The sequence below is a fragment of the Hippichthys cyanospilos genome, chromosome 11 (assembly GCF_059441005.1).
Source record: "Hippichthys cyanospilos isolate Australia breed blue-spotted pipefish chromosome 11, RoL_Hcya_1.0, whole genome shotgun sequence".
Classification (NCBI taxonomy): Eukaryota; Metazoa; Chordata; class Actinopteri; order Syngnathiformes; family Syngnathidae; genus Hippichthys; species Hippichthys cyanospilos.
The window spans coordinates 9,552,020-9,565,862 of NC_142379.1; the positions used below are offsets into that span (position 1 = coordinate 9,552,020).

The 13,843-nt window shown below is 41.6% G+C and overlaps 1 protein-coding gene across 1 annotated transcript in view; it reads left to right on the forward strand.

The window, feature by feature from the left end:
* The window catches only part of arhgap35a (Rho GTPase activating protein 35a), a 66,102-nt gene that overhangs the window by 30,473 nt on the left and 21,786 nt on the right, over nt 1-13,843 (forward strand). Inside the window, exon 2 of the mRNA XM_088427721.1 lies at nt 7,390-11,239. Coding sequence (XP_088283847.1) covers nt 7,502-11,239 — 3,738 coding nt within the window. The 5' untranslated portion in view covers nt 7,390-7,501. The remainder of the gene's footprint in view (nt 1-7,389; nt 11,240-13,843) is intronic.

Below are 13,843 nucleotides of genomic sequence, written 5' to 3' on the forward strand. Positions count from 1 at the left end.
GACACTGAGAGGATTTATAAGGCAGTAGTTTCAACTTCCATCTGTCATAGTCCACTGGCACATTATATTTAGCGGTGCTATCAACGAGACCTTCTGCTGAAGTTGAAGAGGTTAAATCGTCATTACACACTTTCCCTGCACTTTTATCCTGACCCTATTCCAGATAGGCTGTTCATTATTCCAAGAATCATTTTTTTTTATGTGACTTAGAATATTGCGCTCGCCTCAGCTGTGAGCATGGTTACATTTCCCTTTGCGTCTTGTATCCTGCATTCTTACTTGTTGAGTGTATGTTTGTTTACAGTCTTTGTCTTGCTTATTCTTTTTTGTACCCTCATCCTGCATCCTTCCGCCCTCTGTCCGTCTGTCTGCCGCACTCCTCAGGAGGTCTATCAGTGTCCTACGCTCTATCGCCTCCGTGCCAGGCGGGCTGAGGGAAGAGGTGGAAGTGAGCTATAAGTAGAAAAAGACAGATTACCAATTTACTCTGTATGCACTAAAGTGGTGCAGTAATAAATGTAAGCTTATGTGCTTTACGTGCATATGTGCAGTCATACGACGTACGACAGACATGACGGGATTAGTTACAGATTCCCTGTTGTTGCTCTATCACCACACTATCGGATCTTACAAATGAACCTTGCAGCGCCATTTGCGAAAATGCAAATAGCTGTAGCTAATCCACGGCGTGTCTATAATCCCAAACTCTTCTGAATCAGACCGTAGTTGTGTGACTGATGCTCCATCTCTGTTTACACTTTTGGTTGTTCCAGACAAGGGATTTGTTAACTAGCATTGATGAAGCAGCTATGAATTTTCCTGCCACTGTTCTTGCACACTGACCCATGTAAACACTTGAGGTACTCTTTGTCGATGTACTGCTTGATTGAAGGAAAACTTGAAGTTGTGTATTGTCTACTTTTGTTGCGCCAGTCCTAGACCTTTTGGCAGCCCTCAAATAACTCAGGTTATCAGATTTGAGGAACTGCTCAAATACTGTACCTTACATGCTACTGTCAGTGACACCATAATTTCCTCAAATAGTAGCTTTGGCTGTAAGAGATGTTGTGCCTCAATAAATAGTTGGGTGTTGTGCAAATAGCTGTAGCTAATCCATAGTTTGTTTACTTGAACAAATAAGCACCTTAAAAAGATTCTTTCTTTATTCTCCCCAGGAAAATATACAGGTGGAACCAAACATACAGTACACAAAAGACATCTGTATAGCCAAAGTTTAAGGTGGACTTTAAAGTGATGGTACTTGTTGCATAGCACATTCCTGAGTTTAAGCACTTTTGACATAGCCTTGAGAAATACAGGTAGGATGTGCACCTAGAGTAGTGGAGATGGTGAAGGACACAGAGACATTACAGTACTTTGTAAATTCATTTTTTGAATGTTGAGGGCTTTCTGTATAGTTCCATTTTGTGCTGCAACATGCTAGGCAGTGCTTGAGGTCTAATGGAAAAGATGTTCAATAATTAGAGGCAAGGTAGCAAATATGGCCAATTGAGCTTCAGTAATTACTATTGTTTTACAATTAAATGTTCTCAGTACTGTGGGAGGGATAAAATAATTGGCCTCTCTATACAGTGGACCCATACGACATTAATCCATTTCGGCGTTAGGATTGTAAGGCGAAATCGTTGTATGGCGGGCAATAAAAACCCATGGTAATTAGCTAATGCGTGCAAAACCCCCTAGTAAACATAAAAATTTTATACACATTTTAAAAATGTGTAACAAAATAGTTAAGAACTACTGTTATGTAACATGTCTATATTTCAATAACATCATGAATAAAAATTATATACAAGTAAAATGACATTTTATTTACCTTTTGGAGTGACCAATAGCAGACCAGCATCTTAGGGACGCCGTGACACCGACCAATAGCAGACCAGCATCTTAGTGACGTATGCAGTGACGCATATAGTGACATATGAGCGTCGTGTAACTCGCACAGTCATACGCACGCACACTGAAAGCCAAGTTTGAATTTTGTAATTGTTGTTGATGACACAAGTCGGGAAAAATACCATAACATGGGGACGAAAAAACGTTATATTCCACTTTGTAACGTATACAAAACATAAACTACGTACGCTGTAACCCAGCAGTCCACAGTATTTCGAATTTCAAACTATTGCAGAGGAGTCTCAGCTGGTGGACTTCAAGATTGTATCATCCTGTAGATCATTTTATATTTTTCTCACTATTTTTCTCACTTCTCACTGTTTGCAAAATAATAAACATTTTGGGTCACCGCATATGAAAATAATGATAATATTAATTTATATATGCCAGCCATTATTTCTTGATTTTTCAGGATACTCTTATGTCCCCTGGCGCCATAGTGATACAACATGTCAAACCTGCTCTCAGTTTGTACATTTGTCCTTCTATACCACTTGAAAGTGGGAGCACATGATGACCAGGAAGTGGTAACAGTGCAAGGAGTGTCCTTACCCGCAGCTTCTATCTCCTGCCCTCAACTTGCAATTCCTTCCTAATGGACAACACATCCCCCGAGACTGTGGTATGAATGGGGAGGAAGAGTGTGGGAGCGGGTGATGGCCAGAGAGACAATCCTGACAGATGGGGATGGGAAATCTATAACATAAAGATATTAGTGACAGAACAAGAGCAGAACAACAAAAAGGGCGAGGTGCGCAAAAGTGCTTGCGCGCTTGCATCATGCAAAAGTGAAATGGGGAAAACATGTTGGCAGCAAATGGTAGGAAAAAAAGGCGAGAGGTAGACTTTCCCACTCTTGCCTTTCTGCCACCATCACTGTCGCACTGCTTCATGACTATTTCATGACCTTGTCAATTCCCAGCCCTCCTGAGTGGATAACACTACTAGCAAAAGGCTGGCGAGGCGGTCTTGCCAGTGTGATTCTTCATTGTGTCCTTTTCATTACAAAAAATGTTGCAATCAGCATAAAAAAATCAAATACTATTGTAATATGGAAATGATTTACCTCAAGGATTATCCCAAGGATATATGGGGAGTTAATTGTTGATATTTACAACGCTCAAGATGCAAAGTGTTCCCCCTCAAGCAGCTAACATTCATGAGTTTCCAAGAATAATAATTATTCTGAATTATTTTCTCCTCATCTTGCTTCGTAGGTTCTTTTTGCATGTTGTCGGCAAGGGTGAATTTTGACTGTACTTTTTAACTTGTTAGCTGTGTAATGAGAGTCATGCAACTATGGCTCATTCAAGGAAAAACCTCCTGTTGGATACTGAGCAAGTATTCCTACTATGTTATGTCTTTGTCTATATTTGTTTTATATACTTATTTGACCTTGTACCTTCTGGAGCCACATTTTCACTGAACTATGTAAAATGTGGGATGGCATTTGGAATTTTAAATGGGCTCAGTTGTTACTCTAAACTTTTTTTTTTTTTTTTTAAAGGCACGCGTTTTTCATTTGTAAGTCCTGAACAGGCAAGAATTTTCAGGATTTTAGAGAAATTTAAGGGTACGTTAGAATTTAAGCAATGGCTGTTACAGACTCTTTCGGCCCCTTTGCCTCTTTGGCCTATCGTCCCAAAGCGGCCGCTGTGCCCAGTAAAAGGTTAAAATGTTAACTGCGGAAAATAATTTAGCTGTCCAGTAAATTAACAAACATGAACTTTTTACTCCTAAACATAGTTACATAAGTAATATCAATTTAAGAAAATATCTACCGTTATAAAGAAAAGTGATTTGAACAACATTTGCTTAAAATGAAACACCTTTTCATTACTTTTACAATACATAGTAGCATTATCAAGAAATTATTTTCCATTAATGGCAGGTACTCAAATGTAAATACTAAAAAGGGATGCAAAGATTAATCTATTATCAAAATAATTCATCATTATTTTAGATAATTATTTAAAAGGATAGTTTTTTCAATACTCACAAATAAAATTAAAATGACAAGAAAGTAAATTCAGTAAGTTACTGGATTTCAGTCAGTTACTTGATTTCTGTAGTGCTCAATTAAAGACAACTATATTTGTGTTTAATCAAAAATAAAACATCCAATTTGAAAAAAAAAAATCAACTATTTTCATGGATGAAACAGACTCAAAAGTGGTATCAAACGTTTCACACACATTGACAACATTTTTAAAACACCTATTAATATGAATGCAGGGACATTTCAACAATTGTCCAAATCACCAGTCTTCCATTCGAACTGATCCTGTGTAAATGGACTTTTAGAGTACGACCCCGACCTTGAAGTCATCCAGACTTTACCACACCCTGCCCTTTCTTTCCTAAGGGGAATCTAGTGTGTAGCTCACATGGCCTGGGCCACTGACCTCTATCCCCTTCCCCTCCAAACCATTCTTCTCCATACCCCCATCCTTTCCCTGCGTGCTAACTTCCCACCCTCAACCTCCTCTCCCAAACAACGCCTTCCATTCCTTCCTGCACTTCTTCCACCTCCTCCTAGTTTCTTTCATTCTTCTTTTTCTGCTTGCTCTCCAGATTTTAGAATGACAGGCAAAACCCGCCTTAACCCCCAGCCCCGAAACTCCGGTATATGGCCAGATAGGCGTCCCAGACACCAATTCTCAAGGCTAAGCAGCAAATAGATTTTTTTGAGTGTTAATGCTTATTTAGTTCAGACGCTGGTAACTTTAAGGTCTACCTAACAAGGGAATGTGTTCTCCAAATTAATCTATTGTTTAAGATAGATTTAACATCTATTGTTTAAGAAATGCTCCTGGAGTAGGTATCATGTTGTTAAAGGCAAATTTGTTCAGTTTTACTGCTATTTATGTTCTTTTGTTACAGCAGTTTGTCTTAGCAATGGCACTCTGACTCAGCAGGCAGTTATTTCTCCTCTACCTGACATTAAACTTTTATATGCCCACACTTTGTAAGATGGCTGCCTCTGTCAATCATATAGCATAAAGTAAAAAAAAAAACTGCAGTAGAACAACTGCTCTATTGACTTCATGCTTTGACTTTGTTTAGTAGTTAATGTAATGATGCTTCATACACATTTATTTGATAGGGTAATTTTGAATGTCATTTCTGGAGAGGTTTTGTCAAGGGGTAGCTTGGTGGAGCAGTGGATAGCACGTCCGCCTCACAGTTAATGGATCCGAGTCCAAATCCAGCTGTCTCGGGCCTTCCTGTGTGGAGTTTGCATGTTCTCCCTAAGCCTCCGTGGGTTTCCTCCCACACTCCCAAAAACATGAATGGCAGGTGTATTGGACACACTGAATTGTCCTTAGGTGTGATTGTCCTTAGGTGTGATTGGGTGGGTGTTCCCTGTTGCCCTGCAATTGGCTGGCCGAAGTCAGCTGGGATAGGCACCAGCAAGCCTGCGACCCTTTTGAGAATAAGCGGCTATAGATAATGGATGAATAGCTTTTACAATGGCATTTCCACAGACCAATTGTGTGTTTTTCCTTTAGTGATCAATGTTTTTTTTCAGTCGTTAGTAAAGACATTTCAGGGAAAACTGCACCTGAGACATTCATTGTCAACTAAGTTGACACAAATGATTCCCTTACAAAGCAGCACAATGTTTACCTCTGAACAAAGGTGGCATTGGAGGCCAGATGCCAGTAAATCATCTGCACCAATGTTAGAACTTTTGTGGTGACCAACTAGATTTTATCGACTATAATGACCTCCGGCATGTTGCAATATTGAATCATCTGAGTCGTCTTTGTGTCCACATGCCCAGGCATGTTTGCGTACGTTAAAATAGGTCAGTTGTCTAAAGCAGGTCTAAAGTAGGACATCTTCATGCCCGTTTGTCACTCATTATGCGGTTTTTGCAAGTGTGTCATAAACGTCCCTGCTGTTTAGAGACTGAACTCAAACATCTTGACTGCACTTTTTAAATTGTTCCGAGTAAGACACAAAAGGCAAAACTAATGCACTGATATGATATAACAACATTTAGTCAAGTGTTCCTGTAGACGAATAAACACAAGCTATAGATACTACATTTTTGTTACCATTTCGGTTAATGTTTTATACATATTTCCGCTAGCAACATAAAAAAACAAGACATTCTTTTTGATACGTTCTTCTTTGTCTGCTACCTGACAAAGCGCAGCAGGATATTTGCCTTTGTAATTTAGATTTATAGTCTTATAGGAATTATAGAAATCTAGGCTGTAAAGGCCATTCTGGGACTGTCAGCTTTGATCTTTGATTAAGCAAATGCTTCTCAGCTTTTTTAGTGAAACTTGAAATCCGCTTTATGTGGTTGGTTTATGTGGTTGACACATTGCAGTTGTATGGTTTTATTTTGTTTTCATTTTTTGTAACTCCCGCTACTTCTTCTTTTTCACCACCAACCCCTCGAGAACAAATTCATGCTTTGAAGTTCAGTGCTAAAAGATGAATGTGCATCCACAAACTCACTACTGCAGCTGTAAGCTTGGTTTGTTTTGTTTTTTATAGTCTTTCTTACAGGCAGTTCGTGCTGAATAGTAGTTGTCATGTTTGTTTTAGAACATTAAATGCTTGTTATGAAAGAAATTAGAGTTGTCAGGTTTCTGTTTGGCTGTCTAGAGGCTTTGGAAATGGTTTCAACCTTACAAGTTGTACTATCTGCGGTTTCTTTCATGAAGAGCATTCTTTTCATTTATTTTTCGATGGTGATGGTTCATGACGGAATGCATTATATGGCGATTGAGCTACCAAATAAATGTGTTGCCATAGCAACATTAAATTCTATTGGATGCTTGTTGGCACATCAGTGATGTTGAATCCGTTAAACAGTACCTGATTTGTTTCCCATTGGAGAAAAGTAGGAAAACATGTTTTTGATTTTGAGACAAGTTAGCAAACAGAATTTTCTGCTTTTAAAATGCAGATGGCTTTCCCTCGTTGGCCAATTAGTACATTGGAACACTTGTATGCTTTCATCTATTTGTCGTGTGTGTCTTTAGTTAGGCGTGATGGGAGTTTGATGTGCTAGATTTCACTGCTGTGTTATGTGTCATTTTGCTGCTCATGTTTCCTTTGAAAGCAACGAGACCACAACTTTTTTTTTTTTTTTTTTTAACAAAAATGCCCAGATTATTTTAATTTAACACTTAAAAGCCCCCAAATAGTATCTCAACAATGAGGATGCCCTCATTGTTTTGTGCCATCCTGTTTATGGAGGATTTGTCTTTTGCTGAGCTACAGCTAGGTTAAGTAATGCATCGCATTCCAGCAGCTTTGCTTTTGACCTCAATCTTTCCAGGAAACAGTCACAGAAGGAATGGGATTACAAATTAAACATGATTATCGGCACACTTATAGTAATAACGATTAAAGGCGCTGTAACTCTACAAATAGTTTGAAATTTTAAAGTGTTCAGTATCACTGGAATAATATGTTCCTTTTCTTCCTATTTTGTCTGTTTTACAGGGTCAGAGCCGAGTATAGTGATATCCTCTTGCATGGGATCCCCGTGCCCTTGGCAGCCTCCGTCTCTGGCTAGAGCTTGAGGCAAGCATGACAGGATGAGCTTCTGCCAGCGATGATGATGGCCAAAAAGCAAGATGTCCGGGCACCCACCTACAACCTGGTTGTGGTTGGGCTGTCCGGTACGGAGAAAGAAAAGGGCCAGTGTGGAGTGGGAAAGTCCTGCCTGTGCAATCGATTTGTTCGGCCAAGCGCTGATGACTTCTACCTGGACCACACCTCGGTTCTCAGCACCAGTGACTTTGGAGGCCGCGTTGTGAACAATGACCACTTCCTGTTCTGGGGAGAGGCTGGAAGGACCATGGAGGAGGGTCCAGAGTGCCGTATGAATGTGGTGGAACAGACAGAATTCATAGATGACCAGACATTCCAGCCACATCGAAGTACTGCGCTGCAGCCATATATCAAGAGAGCCGCCTCAACCAAGTTGGCTTCAGCTGAGAAGCTGATGTACTTTTGCACAGACCAGTTGGGGCTCGAGCAAGACTTTGAACAGAAACAGATGCCCGAGGGCAAGCTTATGGTTGACGGATTCTTACTGTGTGTGGATGTTAGCAGGGGCATGAACCGCAGCTTTGAGGATCAGATGAAGTTTGTCACTAACCTGTACAACCAACTTGCCAAAACTAAGAAACCTGTGGTACTGGTCCTCACCAAATGTGATGAAGGAGTTGAGCGTTATATTAAGGACTCGCACACCTTTGCGCTAGCAAAGAAAAACCTCCAGGTAGTCGAAACATCAGCACGCTCAAATGTCAATGTTGACTTAGCCTTTCTGACGCTTGTTCAACTAATTGACAAAGGTAGGGGAAAGCCCAAAATAATCCCTTACTTTGAGGCGCTGAAACAGCAGAGCCAACAGATTGCCTCAGCCAAGGATCGCTATGAGTGGCTTGTCAACCGAATTGTGAAGAATCACAACGAGGCGTGGCCCAGTGTCAGTCGCCGCATGCAGACTGCCCCAGAGTATAAGGACTATGTCTTTCTTGAGGGGACGGCTAAAGCAAAGAAACTGTTCCAGCAGCATGTGCACCGACTAAAACAGGATCATATAGAGAAGCGTCGAAAGAATTATCTAAGTACTCTGCCACAGGCTTTGTCCATACTATTACCACAGTTGGATGAGATAGACCACTTGAGCTGGTCTGGAGTTCAGAAAGTTCTGGAGACCAAGAGAGATTTTCCCCATTGGTTTGTTATATTAGATGACACACCATGGGAGACAACGCCACACATTGACAACATGGAGGATGATCGCATCCCACAGGACCTCCTTGAAACGTCCACGGCCGAAGCTATTTATGAGACGCATCTTGAACAGCTCAGAAATGACCGCAAACGGGCTGAAATGAGATGGGAGTTCAAGGAAAAGTTGAGTGTCTCTCCATTTATTACTCCAGGAAAACCGTGGGAGGAGGCTCGGAGCTTCATCATGAATGAGGACTTTTACCAGTGGCTTGATGAAACGGAATATCTGGATATCTACAATAAGCACCAGAAGGAGATTATTGATAGAGCCAAAGAGGACTTCCAGGAGCTGCTTCTTGAATACTCAGAGTTGTTTTATGAACTGGAGGTAGATGCAAAGCCAAGTAAAGAAAAAATGGGAGCAATTCAGGAAGTGCTTGGCGAAGAACAAAGGTTTAAAGCATTACAGAAGTTGCAGGCCGAGAGGGATGCTTTGGTTTTAAAACATATACACTTTGTCTATCACCCGACAAAGGATACCTGCCCCAATAGCCCTCACTGTGTGGACTCCAAACTCGAGCAGATTCTTGCATCCAGATTCCCAACTCGCTACGCATCACCAGATAGTTCAAGATTAGATGGGGGCAGGGCGGAAAGGATTAATCTGGTCATACTGGGGAAAGATGGGCTTGCTAGAGAAATGGCAAATGAAATAAGAGCGTTGTGTACTAGTGACGATAGGTACGTGTTGGATGGAAAGATATATGAATTAGCCCTTCGTCCCATCGAGGGCAATGTACGTCTGCCAGTGAATTCCTTCCACACACCAACCTTTGCACCCCATGGTTGCCTCTGTTTGTATAACTCAAAAGAATCACTGTCGTATGTCATTGAGAGTGTCGAAAAGCTCAGAGAGTCAACTATCAGTAGAAGGGACAGGGAAAACATTTTAGCTCAACTTCCACTTTTCCTCCTGCTTGTGACTAAGCGTGGGGTGGGTTCCATTGGGGACATTGGAGGGGAAACCGCTCAGACTCTCATCCAGCAAGGGCTGCAGGTCGCTGCAAAGCAGCAGTGTCGTTACTTAGACCCAGCCTCTCCAGGCATGGGCTATGGGCGCAATTTCAATGAGAAACATCTCAACCAGATTTTGAGAGGCCTCTTAGAATCGCGGAGATGCTTACGAAGCGGCTCTCCACCCTTACCCCCTTCATTGTCTGCCTTCAGAGACTCTCAGTCTCAAATAATTGTAGAATCAGACCTCAAGATTGTAATGTGCCTCATGTGTGGGGACACGTATGATCTTGACCAGCTCCTAGCTCCTTTCTTGTTGCCCCAGCATTGTCGCCCCACTAGCAACCTCAACAGTGGGACCTCTGTCCTGCTGGATTTGAGCATAGGTGGTCAGAGGCAGACTATCGAGCTGTCTTTGCTGTCCTTCCATTCCTCGTTCTCGCTGCGCAAGACTAAACTGGTCCATGGCTACATTGCGGTTTACTCTGCCCGCCGGAAAGCCTCTTTGGAAACGTTATGTGCTTTCCTCTGTGAGGTTCAAGACATCATTCCAATCCAATTGTTAGCAGTTGGAGAAAGCCAGATGGAGCTTTCTGACTCTGAATCAGCTCGGGAGCAGGTCAGTCAGGGAGAGGAACTCGCTCATGAAATTGAGGCAAGGTTTAGCACAATAATATGTGGGCATGGAGGGGTTGTAGGTGGGCTTCATAAAATAGATCTTTTCCAATCTTTTCTCAAGGAGATAGTGGAGAAGCGTACTATCATTGAGGCAACACACATGTACGATAATGTGGCCGAGGCATGCACCAATGAGAGCACCAGCCCCCGTTGTGGCTCTCCTAGTCCAGTTAACATTCTTATGGACTCAGAAGATGACATTGACCCATCACCACCCTACCCTGCAACATTGAGGGAAGATGGAAGTCTTGGCTCCCATCTGATAAGCTTCAAGCTACCAGATCTGGATTCAAGTGATACATTTTCTGTCATTTCTGAGCTCAGCTCTTTTGAGAGCAAGCTGAACAACAAGGTGCCTCCTCAAGTGAAACCTAAACCTGTCCGCAAAGTCAATCTCGGCCCTTACGTGGACCAGCAGGTTGGCACCAACCGACGCTCTCTTCCCCAAGCTGTCACCTGGGCACCAGGTAGCGACGGTGGCTATGATCCCTCGGACTACGCGGAGCCTATGGATGCTGTGAGCAAACCTCGACATGGAGAAGAAGAGAGCATTTACTCTGTCCCTCATGATAGCACGCAGGGCAAGATAATCACCATCCGCAATGCTAGCAAAGGTCACTCCAATGGGAGTGCTGGAAATGGGTCCGACAGTGAGGCTGATAGCAGCTCACTGGAACGCAGAAGAAAGCTGTCAGCCATCGGAATAAAGCCCAAACTTTACAGAGATCGGTCCAAACGGCTTGGAAAGTTCAGCAGTTTTCGGACGAGCTTCTCAATAGGCAGCGACGATGAAATGGGGGGTCCACCCAAGGCTGGTCAAGATGATGGCGGAGCCCAAAAGGACAATTCCATTGAGGAGAGCGAGGATCCGAAGAAGAGAAATATCCTGAAGAGCCTGCGCAGAAATACAAAGGTCAGTGATTTTATAGATTCAATGTGACTGTGTCAAGTTAATTGTGATGTATGTCACCTTCGATGCGGTTCAACCCAGTCACCTTGGATTAGGGAGCCCCCTCTTGAAAATGAGAATGCAGAACATTACTCATAATGGAATATAAATAAACTATAATCAACTGTATTCAAATTCACTTTAAATTAGAGTGAATCCAAACACACAAACTTCGCAAAATGATAGTTATTCGATCCAAGCACACCTAATGAATTGCTGAGTGATTTATTGCGTCAGTAAAGCAATTCATAAAGTGTTCATTAGTCCACAGCGTTGCATATTTTGTTATTAAATGAGTTCACCGATCTTGTAAGTCCTTTAAGAATAAGTTGTGTTTTCACAACAGTCTACTCATCTTATTACTGAAATGTGCATACCCCAGTGTAATTATTCTCATATAATGCACCACTTGTTAAATATTGTGTTCGTGTGCATTAATACGGGATGTTTTGTGCATGCATTTGTTTATGGTTAGAGTGGAAATATAATTAGTTGTTGGCTGAGAATCAACACCTGCTTTCTTTGGTGGATATCTTATCACTGAAGTTGAAGGCTAATTAGTGTAATCTCTGCTTTTGGGCAGCCTTGCTCACTGAAAACATGACAGACTTAAGAGGAGCTTCCTAAAAGCAAGTTTACCACATTGTTCCTGGCTACGCTGTGGGAGCTCTCTAAACAAGCAGATTATCAGAGGCAAAATAAAAACTAGTCATTAAATTCTGATTGTAGGTGGAAGACATTCACAGCAAATAAAGACATATGCACCACTTAACCAGATTTGAAAATATCCCCTTTTTGTTTCACTTATAATCTGATAAAAAAAAAAAAAAAAAGTCAATTAAACATCCCTACTGTTCAGAAAATTATCACGGAACTGCAGGTTAAGAAAGCGTGATGTTAATTTAAGATTGAAGGCATGTTTTCCCTTTAAAAAAGCTTTCAAGGTGTTCAATCTTGGACATACCACTGTATTGACACTGTATCGATAAAGGAGAGAGTGCAATTTCTGGAGAAAATGCTTGTGAAGGCTAAAAAACTGAACGAAAAACATTGAAGCATGTGAAATGATGTGGAATTGTTTGGAATGGAATGAAATGATATTGAATATGGCAGGCCAGGTATCAGCCCAATACCGATACTTGGCCTTGGTACTCACCCATCCATAATTTGAATTGATTTAGAGTATATGTGGAAGCTGTAGGTGAATATGTAAATAGTTTTTAATTTTTGGAATGATAATAAACGTAAGTTGAAATTGGAATGGGGAAAAATCGGTAAAATATGTGGGAGTAGCACATCAAAAACGCGCTAGGAGAAAAAAAATATAATAAAGTTGGTGTAGAAGGCCTTCAGAATTCTTTCACACAATAAGGCTGTCCAGATCAACATGTATTTTATCTTCTAGCCTGATTTTTTGCCTTACATTGACGTACTTGAATGAGTCGTTGGAATTTTGCCATCGTGATCAGTGCCAATTTATACTAGACGCTTTACATTTGGAGTGTTTTTGGTAGGTATCTCCCCCTTCATGCTACTCCCCCTCTCCTGCGGTGACACTTTTGACCTTAAATTGTTTATCAGTCCTGGTATGCTATTCATTCTCTGGCACCGCATGGTACAGAAGGCCCTTGTGTCTATGTTGCGCTTGTGTGATAATTACCATGCCTAGTAGCAGGGTGGAACAGGTTTTCACACATTCATTGTGAAGGAGTGTGTGAAGTCTGTCTTTTATCACTCAGTGGCTATAAGTATTTTGTGTGCGTGCGCTTGGCGCATAATGCCCATCGTCAGTTTGAAAACTGTAAAGCCAGATTGTTTACCGGCCACACTATCATTACAATGGCCCAGAGTCTGCCATCGACATAGTCATGACCTTTCCCTTGAACTTTGAGCTCTCTGACCTCGCTCTGAAATGATGGGGGTGAAGATCAATAAATGTGGTTTTACAGCTACAGTATACAGTTTGGATCATTATCTTTTGGCTAATTGGTGACTCTGAGAGCATCTTTAGATATCCACATTAAAAGCCATTGTCGCAGTAAAAAAGTGATTATGTTCCATCATAGTGTTTCCAACGCAGCTGGCCCCATTTAAAAAAAAAAAAAAAAAAAAAAAATCCATTTACGATCTGCTCCAGCTTAGAATCCCCTCTGGGTAGCTGACTATGTGGTTGTTTTTGAGTTATCCGTTCATCTTGTGGAAGTATACTTTGCTTTGACTTTTTAAGCAGTCAACACATCTGAGATCTGCTGTGAGCCCGAGGGTAGCGTCAACTCTGAGTTGTGACGGGCAGCGACAAATAATTGAAACTGCTTTCTGAGACCCGTTTTACCACCCTCCTCCATTTACCTGAAGGCAGTCACAACATGTGTGACTGTCCCTCTTTCCCTCCCTCACTCAGCAAGAGGCCGGAAACATTTCGCCTGTGCTCTCTCTTGCAGCCTTTTTTCATTTGTCCTCTGCTGGCAAGTGGAATGTTTTGAATTCCTCTGTCACCTCGCTCCACTCGAGTGTCCTCATGCAAGAAGTAGGAGAGTGGGAGATTAGCCTGACATAGACAACACAATC